The sequence below is a fragment of the Ursus maritimus genome, unplaced genomic scaffold (genome assembly GCF_017311325.1).
Source record: "Ursus maritimus isolate PB19 unplaced genomic scaffold, ASM1731132v1 scaffold_13, whole genome shotgun sequence".
In the NCBI taxonomy this organism is placed as follows: Eukaryota; Metazoa; Chordata; class Mammalia; order Carnivora; family Ursidae; genus Ursus; species Ursus maritimus.
In genome coordinates this window covers 37,667,026-37,688,557 of record NW_024423675.1, presented here as the reverse complement: position 1 = coordinate 37,688,557, position 21,532 = coordinate 37,667,026, and the positions used below count along the sequence as shown (strand labels likewise).

Below are 21,532 nucleotides of genomic sequence, written 5' to 3'. Positions count from 1 at the left end.
GCCTTTATCTTAGAGCATGAGGGTCACTCTGTTTCCCAACTCCAAACCAGAACTCTTATATCGCTTTGCCCTGCTGTGGAAGGACGAATGATTTCTCGCCTCAGCAGGCCAAGGCCCCCGCGAGTGAACCAGAGAACAGGCCATGCTGCAACACGAAAGCCAGCAGCAGCCTTTGGAGACCATCTCGGGACCTCCTAACTGAAAATCCATGTTTCTAATTTAAGTAGGAGACAGTCATGACTCATACAGCCAGGGAGAATTTCAAATCCCTGCCTATTTGCAGCGCTGTCTAAAAACAATCAACTCATCTTTCAAACTTGACCAAACTCCGAATGGAATGAGAACTCGGTCGTCTACGAAGGGTGCTCGTCCTGGCACTCAGCAGCTTACGTGTGGCTCACAGATGGCTTCTGTCTCATTTTGTGTAATCCAATCATCCTGCACGGCTGCGTCTCACACTTCGTCTTCGGGAGTAATTGAAAAGCTCACGGCGGCAATTGTCTCTTCTTCCAGATGTCGTCGGTAGGTAGTGTGTGCCTTTCAGCACCTCGCTGACCGCGGATGCGCCCATGGCTCTCCGGACCAGAGTGGCCCCGAGCAAGGTAAAGAGGAATGACTTCTTCGCGTTGGCTTTCATTACTGCCTCGCACTGGTGTAAGCAAATGTGTTCTATAAATGGCCTGTCAGTAGGCAACTTGTTTCACTTTTGGCTGGGAACGAATGCAGAAAACATTCTGCAGCACTGCTTGCGTCCTGGGGTGAGGACGGCCATCTAGAGACACCCATGCCCGAGAAAAGATTCGGAAGCATTCAGATGATGGTCGTTCAGGAGAGACCGTTTTACTCACGGGCAAACCCAGTATTATTAACACCTGCACCTCTGCGCTCGAGTCCCGAACTCGTGCCAGCGTGTCCTTCCTCTTTTTTCGGGCAGGGGTTGGCTTTAATTTGTCCGACTTCTAAAAGATGTGCAAGATTTTAAAGGGAAAGTATTGAAACATTTTAAGCTGTTCGTTTGTTAGTTTCTTTTTCCCTTGAGGCTAGTGTTAATAGTTGTGTTTTATTTCAGTATAAAAATACCCCTTTAAAAAAAATCAAAGCACCTAAAACAGGGAACCATGCAAAGCCTCAAAGCAGCTGTGTAAATTCACACAGGCTTTGGGCCTATAAAGATCCAGCCTTCAGGGAATGACACTCTGGAAAGTCAGATTTTTACTTAAAAATTAAATTATGTTTTATGAATTAGTGCTCCATTCGTTTTAGTAAAATATCAGCACTGTGTGTGTTTCCTCAAGCTTTTTCTGCTCACTGCCATCATCACAACATACATCAGCAGTTAGAAATGTTAAGTATGGCAACAGCTAAGAAAAATTTTCTAGGTCAGTGAAAACATTATTTCAGGGAAAATATTTTTAAAAAACTTATTTTTAACAGCATTTTAAACTATTCATAATTTATATATAGTTTGGGGATTGAATGAGCAATAATAACTTTTACTGGAGAGAAAAAAATTAAAAGATAATATCCTTTTCCTTAAGTAGCTTACATAAAGAATGGGGACTCTATATTTAGTTTGGGCTTACACACACACACACACACACACACACACCTCTTCCAGTGTAAATATTCAGGTAATTGCTGCAGATCTTCACTTTTTTAGAATCCCAGAGCTTTTTGTGTGGATTCACAGCTATAGGACATTACCAACAGTGAATACGTTCAAAATAGGCGAGTTGTTGAAAATCTGGTCTCATGACGCATCCCTGTTATGAGTTAACTTTCCTTAAGTCCTTGTTCGTTGTCAATATCGTCATCACAGGAACTATTCAGATGCTCATAAATTAATAGTAATAGCAAAAGTGACCTTTATCCAAAGAGAATTCCAAGACTTAACAAACATTTATTGAGTGTATGCAATGTGCCAGGAATTGGGCTAATTAAATCCCCCTGTCTCTGTACTTTAAATGAGAGAAAAGCTGACTCAAGGGAAAGAGCCATGGCCAAAGGCCATTTAATTAATTTGCTGTCTGGGGAAATAGCACAGGAACTGGGAAGAAAGCCCAGGTATGAGGACTGCTAAATTGTTGTTCCGAATACAATGTATTGTTGTTCAGAACTCCAGTAGGATACACATTTCATAACTATATTGAACTAATGCAAAGTTACAATCGTAAAGCAAATGTTGAATTTAAAAATGGCAGAGACACACGGCGTTCCTGCACGTGGCTGTTGACATAAACTAGAGAATTTCATCCATACAGACACTTTCAGAGGGAACCACTATCAGAAGGCTGGATCGTGCACTGTGGTCCTACAGGTGAGAGAGCCATATTTCATGTTTTCTCTGGAATTGCCCAAAGAACTAAAAAGCAAGCCTTCACGTGGGGAGTAATGGGGCAAGTTATTATCTGCTGAGTACATACAGTACTTACTGCTAGGAGTTTTACACAAGTTCTGAATTTAAAAAACCCATGAGATTTTACCTATATTTTACAGATGAGTAAAACAAAACACAGAGTAATTGACCAATGTCATGGACTTGCCAGTGAGAAACTGGGAAAGAAACCCAAGTGTATGTGACCCTGGAGTCTACCTGTTTTGCGAATAGGTTCATACTGAAGTGAAATTTCATTATTACTTTTACTTCTCTTCACTCATCATTATTTGGAATATATTTATTGCCTGCTTACCAAGAACTAAGCAATAGCTTTGAGGCTGGAATTAAACGTGATTAAATCTGTGTCTCTCTCTTTGAGACTCTAGAGGAAAGGGAACCTCTATAGATAGGTATGCTACAAACTATGTGATCAGACCTGTAAGAGATATGCACAATGCTATGGATGCAGAAGAAATAAGAAAGGATTGATTCTGTCCTACAATAGGGGATGGAGTGGTGATAGGATATATGAGCTAGACCTTGAAGAATATACATATTTCTGCTATGTAGTGAAGGGTAAAGCTCTTCTACTTAATGGGAGCATTCCACTCTGCAAAATCACATAAGGATTCCCAGTTTTCATAGAATGAATAGAGACAGTTATTATAAAAGGACTAGACCCAGAATTCCCATAGGGGAATTCTGTAACTCCAAAGATCATACGCTCCTAATGCTACTTAAATAATTTCTGAGTATAGAAAAAAAAAAAAAAAGAAAAGAAAAGCCACAGATATTTTTAAAAAACGAGAATTACATTGTCATCTAAACCTTATAAAGATAGTACAAAAAATAAACTACAGCTCAATCTTACTTAGGACTATAAAAGTAAAAATCTAAATAACATGTATTATGAGCAAGTAACATTTATTCCAAAAATGTAACGGTGGTTCACCATCAGGTAATCCACTCACATAATTTACCATGTTTGTAATTCTAAGTAGAAAATTGTAAAATTATGGGGCGCCTGGGTGGCACCGTTGTTAAGCATCTGCCTTCAGCTCAGGGCATGATCCCAGAGTCCTGAGATCGAGCCCCACGTCAGGCTCCTCCGCTGCGATCCTGCTTCTTCCTCTCCCACTCCCTCTGCTTGTGTTCCCTCTCTCGTTGGCTGTCTCTCTCTGTCAAATAAATAAATAAAATCTTTAAAAAAATTGTAAAATTATCTTCATAGATGCTGAAATGGTCTTTGACAAAAGTTAACAACCATTCCTGATTAAAACACTGAATAAAATAGGAACTGATTATTTCTTCTCTGGTAATACTATATATCTATGACAACATACACACAAACACACACATCACAGTCCCAAAGCCAGTATATTTCTTGATGGAGGGTGTTAGAAGCATTCACAGTAAGGCCAAGAATGAGGCAAGAATACTCACTAATGCCACTACTATTTGAAAATAAATTATTATTTTTAAAACATTTTTTCATTTAAATTCAATTAATTAACATATAATGTATTATTGGTTTCAGAGGTTCAGGCCTGTGATTCATCAGTCTTATATAATACCCAGTGCTCATTACATCACATGCCCTCCTTAATGTCCATCACCCAGTTACCCCATCCTTGGGCCCCCCTCCCCTCCAGCAACCCTCAGATTGTTTCCTCTGATTAAGAGTGTCTTATGGTTTAGAGGTGCTAGCCACTGGAATCAGATTACAATAAACTGTGGAGCCGTAAGACTTGGAGTAGAAGTGGTGAAACTATATTTATAGATTATACTGTACTGTGTTTGGGCAATCCAAGAGAATCAATAAAAACACTAACATAATAAAAAAAAGATTCTGTAAAGTGATAGAATGTTAAATTAAAAACAAAAGCCAGAAGTCTTTATGTGCATAAACAATTGCTAGTTAGATGATGCCACGAGATAAATCCTGGTACACTATTAGCAAAAGCAGGATTGATTTAAGAATAAACTTAACAGGAAGTGTGCAAAAGGTGTGTGAGGAAAAATTAAAATATTTTTGAAAGATACAAAAATTAATTTGAATAAATTTGGGGATCTTGTTTGTTTTGTTTTTTGGATAGCAGGAGTCAATGTTATAAAGCTATTATTTATTCCCAGCTTAATAATAAATTAAATATTATTCCAATAAAAATAACATAAAGTTGTTTTATGGAGCTGTTCAAGTAGATTTTGCAATTTATTTGGAAACAAACATAAACATAAAACATAGCTCTAGTATCCCTAACAAAGAACAGTGGGGGTGCCTATATTAAAACATACTATAAAGCTTTTGTAATTAAAACAGTGTGATACTGATCTGTGAGTAGATAGAAAGAGAAATCAATGGAAGAAAATAGAAAGCTCACAAATAGCCAAAAATGCATATAGAAATATAGTCATTAAAAAGGCGGTATCCCATTGGAACGTCAGACAGAGGACATACAAAGGCAAGGCATACAAAGAAAATGATGCGGGTGTGTGAAAAGAGCACAGGAAGTATATTGTAGGTGCTCAAGTTGGTCAACTTTGGGACAATTTTAGCATCATCAATAAGAAGCATGACATTAGTGTGGACATGTGGAAAATAAAGAAATACCACGAGTTACCGAAAATAGATGAAAAAATAATAAACACACAAGTTCAAGGTAAGAAGGGAAATCTCTCTGTGAAAGAATGTATACTAATATGTAGAAGAAAAAACAATTTAAGAAAATCACCATTTTATAACATCAGTGTAAATAATTGATTTCAGACAAGATGTATCAATGGACGCTGAAGCCAGCAAGTAGCAGAGTTTTGGGGGAACAGGACATTCACATAACCTCAAGTGTCACCCTACAGATTACTTATTAATCACAAAGGATAAAGACTACAATTAAAATAGAGAGATAGCAGGCATCACCTTTACCCAGTGATCAAACTAACCGTCACCGATAATGAGACAAAATGATACTATGTGTCTCCTCATGAGAGACAATGGGAAATACGCAAGAGTACCATTTAGAATTCTTCCCCAGAAATTCTAATCATGAAGAAACCATCAGACAAATCTAGTGTATGACACTAAAGAGTATGACAATTGAATGTAATGTGAAAATTTAATTGATTCTAGATTTTGAGGACAATTGAGGAAATTTGAATATGAACTCCGTGTAAATAATATTGTGTATCAGTGTAAAATTTCTTGCATATGGTAATAGCTTTGTAATTATATAGGAAAGGTCCTTGCTCTTTTGAGAGTTAAAGGAAAAAATACCTAAGGTCATTGAATATTTTGTTTTCACTTTCTGCCCTTGAGAAATAAATGTGTTACAATTTCACATAACATTTTCATAGAATACCTACTCATCTTTTTTGCAAAGATGTAGTTAAATTTGAAGCCATTTAAAGGGGCAAAAATGTGGATATTAACATAAGAAGATCTATTTTGAAAACATACATGTTGTATAAAATACTTTGCTATAACGCAGTGTGAGAGATGTGTGCATAGATTAATGCCCAACTATATTCCAGGAGCTGTTGGTTAGCATCTGAAATATCCCTATCAGGAGTCCACACTCGAAGAGCTTCTCAGGCAGTAGAAAAGTTATTAGTGAAACCTAGACCAGAGACTTCGTCAATGAGCATAAGAAAGAAGTATTTTTTTTACTGATGAAATGAGCATTGTTCAAAATATGCAGAATTGAACATGCCTCACTATCCTTACATGAAGGAGAGATCAGAATCTGGGAAGCTCGGCCACCTCGGCCACAGGAGCACCCCAGGTCTAGAGCCCATATTCTTTGCTGCCCCCCCACCATTCCACCCCATCCCCACCACTCCCCCCAACACACACAGACTTCATGAAGAAATCGGTCAACTGATTTGGCCAACATGGCTGACCATGACTTCAGGATATCATGGTGAGAGCCTCCGAGTAAACCTGACAAACATGAAGTATTTGTCAAAGTGCTGAGAGACAGAGAGTGGGAACTCCCTAAGTTTTCAAAACCAGGTTGTATAAATATCCTGGGGTTTATCTGCTCATAAATTTGTATAGATTGGGCACCATTTTAAGAATGACTTGCTATGATTGCAGCATACAATGTAGAACCCTGGTCTCTTCTTTTTCGTTAGAAACTTATAAAATACAGAAAAGGAAGAAGGGAATATCCATGATTTCAGCATCTAAAGACAACCCCTCTTAAGACATTTATATTGCCTATCAGATTTATAGTTTTTANATGCTGAACCGGGGGTATGGGAGGGAAATGTAAAAGCCTCCACTTACTTCTAATCTTCTGGAAGCTACGGATGTTGACAAAAAGAACCTGACAGCTCTGAAAAGCAATTTAACTTAGATTTGTTTGAATAATGGATTATGGGTAATTTTCACTTTTTTGTGCTTCATGTTTTTATGTTTTCCAAAATTTCCACAATGACTATTAGGTTCAAAGTCAGATTTGTTTATATTTTTATCTTTTGCACTGAATACTTTGGGAACTGAATTAATGAATGTATATTATTTTAATAATAGCTGGAATTTAGAAAATCAAAAAGGCAACTGGGGTCCTAGAGTATTTTAGATCCTTTACAACTTTAGAGATTGGAGAAGTATTGAGACCTGAACTGACTAAAAACCGTTAACCAGGACCTGAAAACAAGAGAACTTGTTTCATTTTCCCCTAACCCCCAGGACTACCCCAATCCTCTTAACCAATGCTATGGTATTAGTTTTAATAGAGCCTATATCCGAACTTGTTTGCCACATGTTTATCTTATTAATAGTTTAATAGCAGGAAATAAGCCAGCAGCCTTCTCTCTCTGACAAGGTTTTTTGGATATTGACCCTTACCTTAACCCTATTTGTGGGATGCCTTTTGCAAAGGTCACCATGCTTTGTGTGAGGTGAATTCTCTATTTGGACATCCCTGGTGCTTTAGAGAAGTTCATTTGACTCAAAGACAGCCACACACGGTCCAATCAGTGGTCTATTAGCCCCTGTTAATTGGGCTCTATCCAACCTGGGTGCCATGTATCAGATAGTGATTGGTTTATCTAATCAGGTTCTCTTTTTGTGTATTTGCATATAAGAAGGAGTTAGTTAATTGGGGGAAGAGTTGAAAAGAGAAACAAAGAGAGGAACAGAGATGGGAAGAGGTTAGTCCTAACAAGGAATATTGGTGCCGTGGTGTTGGGTCTCCAGTCCCACCATGTACCTCACTACTGAGTTATTATGGCTCCTGAATGGTGCGTGGCAAAATACAGCTGAACAGCTGCTGAGACAGTTCCCTTAATTGATTCCAACATGGTTTCAATTATCACGATTAAGAGAGTGAGCTTTTCTGTTCCCTTCAACTAGAGAAGGAGCCTAATGAACATATTGAAATTTGAAATATAATTTAGAGTACTAATCCTGCAAATAATATTTGTATAGTTTGCAGCATCTGCCATAGCTGTAGACATGAGGGCTAGCCTGATGTCTCTTTAGTTCTTCTAATGGGGATGGAGATACTCTCTCCCCCATAGGATTTGAAGTGCCCTTGGTTAGACTTGGAATTATCCATCAAGATTACAGATGCTTAACCTAGGATCCATGCACAGACTTCAGAGGTTCTGTGAAAACATTGAAATTGCACACAACATCTTGTGTATTTGTGAGCCTATCTATTTTTCTGCGTAGTCCGTAGTTTACATTAGACATTCCACAAAATAATGAGCCCCTAAGGGTCAAAAACACCATTGCCTTATTTTACAGATAAAAATATTACTCAATGTAACTTGCCTACAATCATATACGTTGTGATTGCTAGAAACTAGGTCTCTTTTTTCATTAAAAATTTATAAAATACAGAAAAAAAGGGGGAGAAATCACCAATGATTTCACCATGTAAAGACGGACCCCCTTAAGACTTTTCTATTTCCTACCAGAAATATGTATTTAGGTTCAGAATCACACTTTTGAAAACTACATATTTATATATTGCTTCCTATTAGACTTGTACTAAACTCTACTCACACCGGCAGTCTAGAATAATGTTTATTATATTCACCAGAACAAGTGATTCTTTAAAAAAAAAATATCTTGCCTACAGGAGAACAATAGTGTCTTATTGTTGTTTCAGTGTGCATTTCCTTATTATCAGTGAAGTAAAAGATTATATTTGTTCATTCCAGTTGAAAATCTATCTCTCCTCCATCTTGCCCATTTTGCTCAGGAATCCAGTTCTCCCAGCTCTTCATCCAATTCCCATTTAGAAAGTCTACCCGAGGAGGAAACGATAGGAGAAACCCACGTTCTGTTTATCACCTGGACTTGTTCCTACACCCTCAGCAGATCTTTGCATTGGAATCCTCTGAGCGGGTCGTTAAAATGCAGATACTTGGCCTCTACCCAGTATCTACAGAATCCTAATATCCAGATATGCAGTGTGAGGAATTTGCACTTTTCGCATGCAAACATTTGGTATTTCTTAAGAATAAGAGAATTTGAGAACCATTTACATACAGTTCATGTGATCTGATTTAAATATGAAGAATGTGGATCATTATGATTCTTACTAACAGCTCAATGTCATTGTGAAACCAAGGTTATCTCCCTTCTGTGAAGTAGTTTTGCCCTCATGGTCAGAACCACCAAATTTACTTTCTGACTTAAAGTTAATAAACTTGGTATAAAATTGCAACTTTTCCATTGATCAGCTTTGTGAATATCACTTCATTTCTCTGAATCTCTGTTTCTTCATCTGAGAAGAGGTGATGATTATCCTAGCTCAATCTGTTTATTTTGAAGGGTGAGCTAAACTTTACAGGTATACTTTAAACGGTCATGTAAACATTGGATATATTTATTTGGTCTAATTGTTTACTGTGTGATAACTTTGCACGATGTCAACACTCGATAACTATCTGGTGATTGATTACTCTCTTATTGTTCAGCAAAGATTGCTCTCATAGGAGGTGGTGTTCTGTGTGGCCTGGGCTCTGATCTGTCATAATGGATACTCCTTAACCCATGTGTAGGCTGAAAACCAGCCATGCTTCTCTCAATCCTTAAAACTGTAGTGAATCAGTTAAGTCACATTCACTGAGAACCTACTGTGTGCCAGGAACCGGACCAGGCACTATGTATACATTAGTGAGCATCAAGGACACGCCCCATTCCTCCTCTAGATAAAATGGGGTAAGTATCATAGAACAATTAGACCCCATATCTTTTAGCCAATTACTCAAAGAAATACTATAAAATATGTGGAAGACATCCCTCTGGGGTGTTACGAAATGATACAACGGGAAAAATTCAAAAGATAAATGAAGAGAAGAATGAAAGGTAGCTATTGATTCCAGAAGAATGGAATGAATGTGAGCTTTTCCTTTTTTTTTCTTTAAAGATTTTATTTACTTATTTGAGAGAGAGTGAGTGAGAGAGAGAGAATCTGAAGCAGACTCTGCACTGAGCACAGAGCCGACTGTGGGGCTCGATCCCACTGCCGTGAGTCATGACCCGAGCAGAAACCAAAAGTCGACACTTAACTGACTGAGCCACCCAAGGGCGCCAAGCTTTTCCTTTTTTGAATTAAGCCCAGAGTTAGAAGGAGGAGGAGGGACAGTAAAGTCTCTTCCAGACCAAGAAGGCACTTTGAGACCGACAAACGAAGCACGCCACTCTATACCATTTACACAGAGTTTTATTCAGGGTAACTCAGTGACCGTGGGGATCAGGGGGATCATGATCCAGATGCTACACTGCTATTCTCCACCAAGTCCAGACTTTAACCCATGGATTTTGTAGAGCAAACGGTAGTTATCTAAAGTGGAGCCATTTGCGTACCAGCGGGGAGATCCCAACAAGCCTTTCCACATTCTGGGCAGAGCATGCATTCACCTCCATGGGGCCTCTGTACACATAGCCCTGAGGGAGGTCATTGTGTGAGCGTGAACAAGATGGAGAGCCAAAGATGGAGTCAATATTGTCAGCCCTCCTACACCAGTCAAACCAGTTTGGAAACTGGCAGGAGAGTTGAAGGAGTTACGCAGCTGGGGCACTCAGGGTCCACTAAAGCTCTGAAACCTAGGACACACCACCTGCATATAGTAGTTGTGGTTTGGGGGATTCTGAGACCTCAAACTAAAAGAATTTTATTCTTTTTTAGTAGGTGTAGTCCCTCCTTAATTTCAATGCATTAAAAAATTGCTTTGTGTTTAGGGCAGTGGAAGGAGAGCTGGCCTCACAATATTTTGCATCAAAAAGATGACAGTGTAAAGACGACTTATAGCAGACAGTGTTTTTGAAAGCAACTTATAAAGTATTTACCATATCCTAAATTTGCACATTTTTCAGACTTGTGTATGTATAGTCTACTCTCAAAATAGTTTTGTTATTATGCACAAATAAAACAACATGGGAGCTTTTTAATAAAGAAATCGCATTTATAATGATCTGCATTTGCATATGATAAATCTCCAATCATTATAACACCCTAAAATATTAATATCATCAAATATCCAGTCAAGTTCAAATAGCCAAATGTCATATATGTCAAATTTTTTTTACACTTTACTTGCTTCAGGACTCAAATATGTTTTTTGAAGGAGTAATAAAAATCTTGGCAGTTGCTAAATATCTAGACTTCTATAAACTCTGATTCTTATATATTGGTTTTTCCTAAAGTACAATAATAATTGAATCATAATAAAGTTATCAATTCAGTCATTTGGGTAACATTATCTTTCCTTTGGTAATTGAATACACTTTTTTTTTTCCTGTCTCTGCCACTAAATAAAGGTATGACCTTGGGCCCTTCACTGAACCTAGTCAAGAATCAGTTTCCATCCTTTTAAAAAGAAAGTGTTGAACTAGAATTGACTATTCAACATTCTTTTATCGAGAGCCTAGCAGGTGGGAGGCCGGACGGTACACAGCAAAGAAGAGCTTTGACAATCAGCAGCTCTGGACTGGAGCCCTGTCACATACAGGCCACTTGAGCTGAGCTAAGTTTAACCCCTCTTACCTCAGTTTCCAAATCTGTGAAATGCAGAGAATAGTTACCCATACCCAGAAAGTTTTTCATGTGTGCACATAATGGTGGGTATGGGGAAGGGTGGAAAGATTGAGAAATTATGGTTATAATGCTTGATAGATAGTAATCCAACAATAAATAGTAAATAGAGTTAGACTATCAACCATTTGGGACAGAGTTGAGGGGATGAGGCCAGAAGGAAAAGCAATGGCCATGGTTAGAACTGTCTTGTCTAATAAAGTGGCCGTTAGCCACACAATGCTACTGAGCACTTGAAAGGTGGCTGGTCCAAATTGAGATGTGTTGTAAGTAAGTACTCTGGGTTTCTAAGATGTAGTATGAACAAAAACCATAAAATATCTCATTAATAATTTTTCATCTTGTGTAAGCATTGAAATTACAATATGTTGGATATCCTGGACTAAATAAAATATGTTATTAAAACAGCACTCCATACACTCCCCAACCAGAGCGCTCTATGTATTGTAGCTATTTGTTTACTCATCATTCTTGCCTTTAGATCAGTGGTCCTCAGAGTGTGGTTATAGAAACAGAAGACCCAGCATCCCCCAGGAACTTGTCAGAAACACAAATTTCTGGGTCTCACCTCAGACCCACTGAATCAGAGACTCTGGGACTGGGGGCCCAGAAATCTGTGTTTTAACAGGCCTTCAAGGTGAGTCTGATACTTGTACATTTGAGAAACACTGCTAGACTGAGTTTTTATGCTTGGGACCACATCCAATTCACTCTGCATTGCCACTCAGCCCAGTGACTATTTGTCAAATGAAAAAATGGATGAATGAATCCTGATGACTGTAGGGCCATCGGAGGATATCCAGCAGAAGAATGTCTCGGTCTGATTACCTTTTAGAAAGTAACTTTTGTAAGCTGTGAAGAGTATAGATTATAGGAGGAAGTTACTAGAAGCAACTGAATTTGCTTATAGGAAAAGAATTATTTGAAAATCTAAATATATTATTTGGGTGGAAAAGAAGGTAATTATTTTCAAAAAGTATGCTTTGTTTTTCAAAATATTTCTTTTAAAATAATTTTAAAATGTGTAATTCTATTTATATATAGTGTTTTGTAAATTTGGGGGAAAGTAGACATACCCATATGTAAAATTTCTCAATAAATATGTTCTCCCACAAATTATGATTTCATTTTTTAAAAAATAACTCCAAATGTCTTACACATATTAGTATTTATGTGTTTTCTAAGGATATATCACAATTCTCTGTTTTGATTATAAAAATAAAATTTTATAGCAAGTGACTATATTTAAAAATTATTTAAATTTTGATATTAACATAGAAACAAAAATAGTTTCATGTTTGTATATTAGTATAGAGACTACATCTCATTTATCTTATTTTGGATTGAATTGAAATAAAGCAATCATCTAGAAATATTTCAACTAGAGCTTATTAATGCTCAAATTAAAAGAAAAACAAATTGTTATTATTTTTTTTAAAGATTTTATTTATTTATTCGACAGAGATAGAGACAGCCAGCGAGAGAGGGAACACAGCAGGGGGAGTGGGAGAGGAAGAAGCAGGCTCATAGCGGAGGAGCCTGATGTGGGGCTCAATCCCATAACGCCAGGATCACGTCCTGAGCCGAAGGCAGACGCTTAACCGCTGTGCCACCCAGGCGCCCCGAAAAACAGATTGTTATTAACATATAGATTAAGAGTAAAGCAATCCCAAAGACTCATGACCCTTAAGAAAATGTTGAGGCTGCAGAAGCACCAATGTTGTTCCCTATCACATACCCAGCTTCCATCAGCAGATTCTTATCCCCACAGTTGGGAAGAAATTCAACCAACTTAAATGTGGGCACAGTAGTTGGACCTTCAACTCAGCTAAAACTTTCACATGTTCTCTTGACCTCTAAATAATCTTCTCTACAAATCACTATTTCCATACTGATTCTACCACATATTGGAAGACACTGTGAGTTGCCTACCTTTTAGCAGACCCCACACCCCTTTTTCCTTCCTTGCTAGTAATTGCTAATAATTTTTATTTTATTACAGCAGTAGGTGCTGAGCCCTGGGAGCAAAGTCCCAATTTTCTAAACTCATCATTAGACCCTTTTACTCTTTGTCAGCAATTATTAAGGAAGTGAGCACATGACCTCAAGTTGTGGTCAATAAGACATAATGGGATATCTGATGGGGGTTTCTAGGAAAGGTTTTTATTCTCTAGTAAAAGAAAGAGAGCTGTGAGAAGGTTTCATCCTTTTACTTATTCCCTTAAAAAGGATTGTGTCAGCCATCATGAATGACAAGACTATGCAGGTCTTAAAGAAAGATTGAGGTATTAAGGTTACAAACTCACAGCTAGTAGTATGTCCTAGATATCGAATGCACAGGATAGAGAAAATAGACAACAGTTTTGTATTATAAGCATCAAATTTGCTAACAGACTAAATCTTAATTGTTCCAACCACAAAAAAGAAATGATAATTATTAGACAGGATGAAGTGTTAACTATCACTACAATGGCACTCATATTACAGTATATAACTGTAACAAATCACCATGTTGTATACTTAAATTTACACAGTATTAATCATCAAATATATTTCAACTAAAAATAATAAAATAAAACAAATGAATAAATGAATGAGGCTAAGAAGAGACTAAAGGTCATGAGGGAGGGGAGATTGGGCAACCAGGAGTTGGAGATACTGAAGGGCAAAAGGGGGATGAGAATAATGGGCAGAGAGAGAAGAGACTTCGTAAAGGGGAGTCTACAGGCAAAGAGTAGGAGGGGCTAGGGACGGCATGGCTGTGGGCAGGGTGGGGGGCTGGGATCCTGAAGGTGCTAGAACCCTTTAGTCCTGATTCCCTCTGGTTCTCTTAGGCCAGACAATCCACCCATTTTTACATAGTTGAAAGAAGTAAGTTCTTGGTAAGTCTATAAACTTGGTCCATTCAGCCAAATGGTTGTGGTGTGCTCTGTGCTCTCTTCTCTTCTTGCGTTTAGTGGAGGGCTCCTCTGTACCCAGGCCAATTAAAAGATTTGGTAAATTTGGTAAAATGGTCATTCAGAGAAAATGAATAATGCTAAAGTGTTAAAGTGTTGACCAAACAAGAAGACTTTTAAAAAGATAAAAAGGGAAAAGAATAAACTGGAAAATTTCTATGTGAAATGCTGACATTTTTATTACATTCATAAGAATATATTTCGAGAGATTAATAGTGAGGTTCAGACATTTTCAATTGTTTATTGGCTTTTTAAATGTTTATTCATGTGAACAGCCTATTTATATACTTTGTCCATTTTTCTCTTGGTTTGTTTGTCTTTTTTTATCTGTATGTGTTTATGCATTGTGGATATCAATCCTTTGCTCATAATATATATTGCAAATATTTTCTCCCATTTTACTTCTTGGCATTTAAGCCTTTAATCCATTTTGAGTTTATTTTGGTGTCTGGTAGAAGACTGGAATCTAATGGGATTTTTCTGTCTAGAAGTTAGACAATTTTCACAACACTGTTTGTTGAGCAATCCATCTGGTCCCCATTAATCTGCAATGCCTCCTTCAAAAATCTCATATGTGGCAGAGGCCGTTTTAGGACTGTCTATTGTGTTGTAGTCAATTGCTCTGTAAATTCTTGCACACAGGTTTAATTATTACTGTGTTATGTACTTTTTGTTCACACTTTTCAAAATTTCTCAGCTCTTCTATTTTGACTATTAAGATAGCTGCAATTTAAAATCATGTTGTCAAATTAAACTGTAAATGTTAGCATGTAGGAAGTGTGTGGTAGGAGATGGAAGGTAAGTGATATGGATTTTTGTACGGCATTAATCCTTGGTACAAATGTGGACCATGCCAGCCTTTCCAGTCAGAAAAACTTCCATTGTGGACTTTGAAGTTCTTCCCACTCTGTGGGTCTCCAAGCAAAACAAAGCTAGCCAACACTATCGAGGGGTCATCCATCGTCTTTTGTTTGTCAGACTCATTACCAACAACCATGTGAAAAAACCCAGGCTCTTGGAGCTCACGCCTGTGTTCTCTGCAGCTTGTTTTGCAGAATCTTCTTATATGTGTCATCCTCTTCTGCACCGTGTACTATGCAGTTCTGGGCATGTGCTGCCTGATGCTCAAGTAAGTTGCCTTCAAACAGAATTAAAGAGCTAAGAGTGAATGTGAAAGGAGTTTATATTTGATACTTGACATGGAACAGAAGATGCAATGTTTAAAAAATGGTATATTTCTTACCTTTTTAAAGGAAAGAGAGCAAATGTGCCATCTTTGAAAATGATCAAAGCAAAAATCATGAAATGATGTGGATAGATAGGACCAGACAGGATCGTTCTCTTACTTCTTTGGAAGATGGTGATGGAAAGAAAATGAAGCTCTTACTCCCTGGGCTGGTATTGAAGCAGAGCAGATTTGAATTCGAAGGGAATTTAGAGATAATCCATATCAAATTTAAATATTTTCTGGTATGTACTAGAAATATCTCTGGGACCCAAGTCAGGAGACCTAACTTCTGGCCCAGATTTTTACTAACCTTATGGAAACATCTTAACTAAGCCATAGAGCTTCTCTTAATTGTCTTCATTTGTCAAATGGAAGTAATTGATCAAAAGAGGGTTATTATGAGGACAAAGTAAAATGTGTATTTTCAGTAATATTTCTATGCAAGTGTGAGCCATTTTTTTTTCCAGGTAATTTTTTTGTCTTGCTATGGTTTAATTTTGGCCTCTACAAATTTAGGTTGCCAATACATTGATTGCCTTGAAATATTTTTATGTAGATTTACAAATAATTTCCAAGAAGTCGAGTGTTTATATAACTTAATTTTATTGTGCAAGTAAGGAGTTAGGACCCTTTGATTTCAGTATCCAAATGAGTAACCAAAAATAATTATAGCAACTTCTGCAATGGGAATAATGTTATTCAGCACGCTTGCAGGCAAGCCCACTGAGGCAGCATTTGCTGCTCACACACAGGCTCAGCTGCTTCTGGGACTGGAGATGGCGAGGCCATGCCTGGAGCAGGGAAGAGTGAAGAATCGTCAGGGCTCTCTGAGCCTGATTTCAGGGATTTGTAGTTCATGGGAGTCAGAGGAGAGGGATTTGAAGTTCTTGGGCCTTACATCTCCAGGAGGCAGCTAACGGGTTGACCAGCTGTTCACAACTACAAACAGGCGCCGTAGAAGGTGTGTATTTATAGACTCAGATTTTACAACAGGAAAAGAGCTCAGAGATTAACCTTTTCAATTTACAGAAAAGACACCGAAGTTCAGCTCCAAATGGAACTGACTTGCCCAAATTCACAGTGTCACAATCCATCCGGTTTAGAACCTTGGTCTGGTTTATTTCCACGCCTATGCTCTTGCTACAGAATTAGGTTACGTTCTCTTCTCATGTTCGATGGAAAGGACTTTCAGGATGACAGCTAAGGGCTAAAACACAACAAAGTCCGCTAGGGGAACTTCACTGGACAAATTAGAAAATGTGGTGGAAAAGATTATTTGGCTGCCATACAAGTCAGCGAGCTTCTAAAGGCGCCACAATGTGGGTAAAGCGAATGACTTATCGCGGGAAGAGGGATGTTCAAAGCCTTGATGTGCGAAGTTTTGAACCGCCTCCCCCGTAGTAAACTATTTTCATTTGCAACATCTTCAGGGTGTATGAGTTGGATGTCCTGGCACCATTTGATTTCAAAACAAACCCCTCACGGCTCAACACAAATTATAAAGGTAATTGGTTTTAATTTCCAATCTTTGTTAATGAGCGAGTTAAATGCCTCAAAAAACAAAATAGTTTTTGTTTTAGAAAAATTTATAACATATCAGGACTTCCTCTCAGCCATCTGTATTTTATATGTGACTTCAAAAATTAATGTGGAAGAATGCCACCCAAAATTTTGAAGTGGCTATTCCTGAAAGACGAATAGGATGGAATAGTGAAATAATCGAATAGAATTATTAGAGGAATTTTTATTTGGTGATCTTGTAGGTCAAGTTTTTGCACATTAAATATTTTTCAAAGAAGAGGAAGAAGACTGATTTAATATATTGATGTAGAGAAATGCTCATGAGCTATGGCATGGAAAATGAAGACGACAATAGTGTTTGTGTAGTGTAATTATTCATTTTTGTAGAACAGAGTAAAATACATGGTGTCAGTGGTAAGAAATCTGGAGAATTATGCAACAAACTGTTATCTCCCAGCTGGAATGACAGAGAACTTTCATTTTCTGCTTTGTACATTTCTGCTTAGTTTGATTTTTCTTTCAAAATAGGGGGAAAAAAATGTTCCAAAGGAAAGTAATATAGAGAGTATACTAAGAAAAAATTTATCTCTTTTAAATTCATAATTTTGGTTGAAAAAATAATTATTAATTAGTACCTACTACATTCATAAGCCTTATGTATATTAATAATAATAGCCACTTGTATTGGATATATGTCAAACATACTTGTTTTGGGGGGATTCATGGTGAGTTCATCCCATCTTTCGAAAAATGAGATTTTAATGTTATTTCCATTATAAAACAATACATATAAATTAATGAAAACTTATAAAATACCTACAAGTAGAGAGGAGAAAAAGAAGAAATTCGATCACAAACTTACTTTCTAAACATAATTATTCTTAATAGTCTGTTAAATTTCTTCCTACTCTTTTTTTTTAATGAATTGTGGAATTTTTTAACACTACAATTCTTTGGAAAACCACTGGACTTTTTTTTTTTTGGAACAAATACACAAATATACAACAATTGCCTGAAGCCAAAGAAACCAGATTTTTGAATATGACTTGTACAGGAAACTTGGTCAGTTAAAATTACTGAATTCAAATTAAAAAGCTTTAGAACAACCTTGTCAAATGGGTAACCTTCTTTGGTGCTATTATCGATTCAATTTTGGATAGACAAAGACTACATTAGGAAAAAGAGACTTTCATTCTAATGAGACACAAGAGGTCTAACATTCTATCTTCACTTTCTCTTTATGTGCTTTCCTACTGAAGATAGAATTAACTTATTTTCTATCAAAACTGTCCACAATTAATAAAGAAATAGTCACAGTAAAGAGTTAAGTAAAGGCTGTATGTGTGGTTTTTGGGAGGGGATTTAAAACTCAACTGTTACTATTTAATTCTTGCCTTTGGGTCAGTCAGTGAAAGATAGGAATGACACAGCTTATTGGAAAGGTTGTGTTTTTACATAGTGGAGATTAGTGAAGATCCCCAGGATGCCTGGAACAGTTTATATCATTCTCTCCTCTCACAAAACACTAACATTTGTATGAAGATATCAATAAAACCTTAGCCTATTAGATCTTTAATTTTGGGCTTGAGGAGATAACTGCCATAACTCTTCAAAGTTGTTACTTTGAGAATTTAGACTTTAATCTCAGAGATAAAGTGTAAGAGTAATCTCAGAGCCTTGGGCATGTAGTTAGGGTCAAGTTTCTTGTCTGTTTCAATGATTTTTGTCACCCAGGAGAGTAGGTTTAGCAAGGACACTGGAATGTTTAAGTCTAGTTAAAACATTTTGATTACTAATATCTTTCCTTTGCATAGCAGAAAATAGGTTACAAATTGCTTTCATTTTAAATTAAAATCCTCCTAACAATTTCTTGAGGTTGATAAGATAGCACTCCATTTCCCAATTATAGAGAAAAAAACAAGACTGACCCAGAGGTTAAAATTGTACTCAAGGTTTTATAACTCCTAAGCTCTAAGGCAAGACTATAACACTGGTATCCTGACTTTAAATTTTGTACTACTTCTTTTAAATCATGCTTTCTTTCATATTATAAACAAAGCATAAGCCTTTTTTATCAATATATGCAAATACAGCTTGTTCAAGACTAAAAATCAATGTCTCCAAGCAGCTGCAAGTTAACCTATAAAATCTGTCAATGCTGATAAAAGAGGCATCTCTATTTCCCTATAATAATCTAGAAGCTCTGGGAGCCACTGATAGAGGTAGAAGTGGAAATGTGGGAAGAGGTGGTATCAGTATGATACAGCAATGAAGTTCCTTCCACAGCCTCGATTTTAGGGAACGGGACATGCTGAACTGAACTTTGTTCCCGTATGATAAAAAAGGAGTTGGTATGAATTCTCCCTTCAACTTTTCGAAACCTGATAAGTGAAATTAAATCAAATTGAGGAGTGAGTGTAAGGCCTTTCAAAAGGATGGCACTTGGGACTTGCTCACTTGGTTAGTGCCTTGCTCAGCATGAAACAATCCCTGGCTTGCTAGTGAATAAATTACTTCTGCACAATATGATATAATGTGATTATTTTACCTTTTGCTTTGAAAAATGGAAAGTTTGCCTGTCTAGATTCATTGATTCCTGAATTATAAGAACATAGTAATCATATGCCACGTTTTTGTCAAAGAAAAAAAAAAGAAGAAGGGTAATGTTTACAGAAAGTAATATCATTACAAAAGGACCTTGATGGTATGTCACATTTATTTGTCACATATGTTTGATGGATCTCTCCTTCGAAACCACTATAGTCTTAAACATCCGTATCAAAGACAAGAGGCAAAAGGTTGACCCTTCACACGTTCAAGGCTCTTAGAGGTTTGCAGTCCTAACCTATAAATAACTAGCTCTTTATACATGTTTGGGGAGACCCCTCTGAGACAATTGGGGGGATTTAGAAGAGTGCTTCCATCCACACAAATCATTTAGGAGGCTTCCTTTCATCCATGGTTATTGGTTATGTGTCCCAGATGACGATCTGAACATGCCATTTTATTACAAAGACATGAAGGAACTCATTTCCAAGTAAGGCAATAATTAGGAGCAAAGAAATGTTATAACTCATATTTCTTTTGTTCATTTCTGAAAACTCAGAACTGATTTTTCATTAGTTTTTACTACATCTTAAACAGACAGTTGCAATCCAATTACAGATCAGCATGTATTGGTTACATGGTAACTTTTCTTTATTGTATTTTACCTTTAAAATCATAAGGACAAAGAATGTGAAACAAATTATATACTGTTATTTTTCTATAAGTCAAAGGATTATTAAGAGACAGAATATGTTAAAAAGTTCTTAACCAAATTTGAGGACTGTTAAGACATGGGATATTTTGAAAATTCTTAACCAAAATTTCTTCACAGAGTAAGTTGTAATGGTCCTGTTACTAATTGTGTTCCAAAATTCTTAGTTTTTCTAGTTCCAAATAATTATATTCTTCATTCTATTTGCAGTTCTTCTAGTCTCAACACAGGTCACCTACTTTGCGGATTGCTTTTCGCTCTGGTTGTAGAAGAATGGGTCTGGGATTATGCTATTTCAGTAACTATTCTTCATGTTGTCATCACTTCCACTGGTAAGCAAATTAAAATAAAGGAAACAAAGAAAATATATTAAATCTGAGTTTGTACCTAAATTGCTTCTCAAGAGTAAAACGTTGTTATATGTGTATTGTCCTCTGATGGCTTAATCATAAAAACTTATGGTGCTGATTCTCCCCCCACCCCTCATTTTTCCTCCACCACTAAGTTCTTTTACCACTTCCTGGGAGAGGTTTTGAATCTTCTGATTCAAAACTGTACTGAAATTTGATGTTTCCTATTCTCCTCTAATGTTCAGCGTGTCATCAGCTTGTACAGGGTTTGCCTCCATTCAGAATACTTTTCTTCCAAAACCCTTCCTTGAGGCAGAAATTGACCAGACTGGGAACTGGCCCCTGAGGAAACCCACCACGGCAGGCTTGCAAACTTCCCAACAATAGTTATTTTACCAAGAATACTGCATTCTTAAACTAAGGGGTTTTATTTCTACCTGTGATCTCTGGAGTCAACAGAAAATGGATTCAAATTTCAGTCCTACCTTTTTATGAGGTGTGTAGTCTTAAAGGAAATCAAAACATCATTCACATTAGTTGCCTCCTTTATGGAGCAGGGAGATCTAGGGATATTTCAACCAGAATGAGAAATTGTCTGACATAGTGTTTAAGCATATAATAATTACTCAGTAAATGAAAGTTTCATCCATTCCTTCATCTGTTCAAAATTTACTCTTCTATTATTTCTCCCTTCCCATCTTCCATTATTAAAAAAAGATACTAGTCAAAGGATGGGTGGGAATCAACCACAAGTTATAATTCAAAGTTATTAGTATTTATTAGCAAC

General features: G+C 36.9%; 1 protein-coding gene across 1 annotated transcript; it reads left to right on the top strand.

Moving 5' to 3' along the window:
- The first annotated feature begins 267 nt into the window (after positions 1–267).
- TMEM244 (transmembrane protein 244) lies at positions 268–20,702 on the top strand. The gene is made up of 4 exons (XM_008691116.2): positions 268–602; positions 15,431–15,516; positions 17,046–17,119; positions 20,606–20,702. Exons 1-4 carry the CDS (start codon positions 570–572, stop codon positions 20,662–20,664), a joined length of 252 nt encoding a protein of 83 aa, XP_008689338.2. The 5' UTR covers positions 268–569; the 3' UTR covers positions 20,665–20,702.
- Positions 20,703–21,532: the final 830 nt, after the last annotated feature.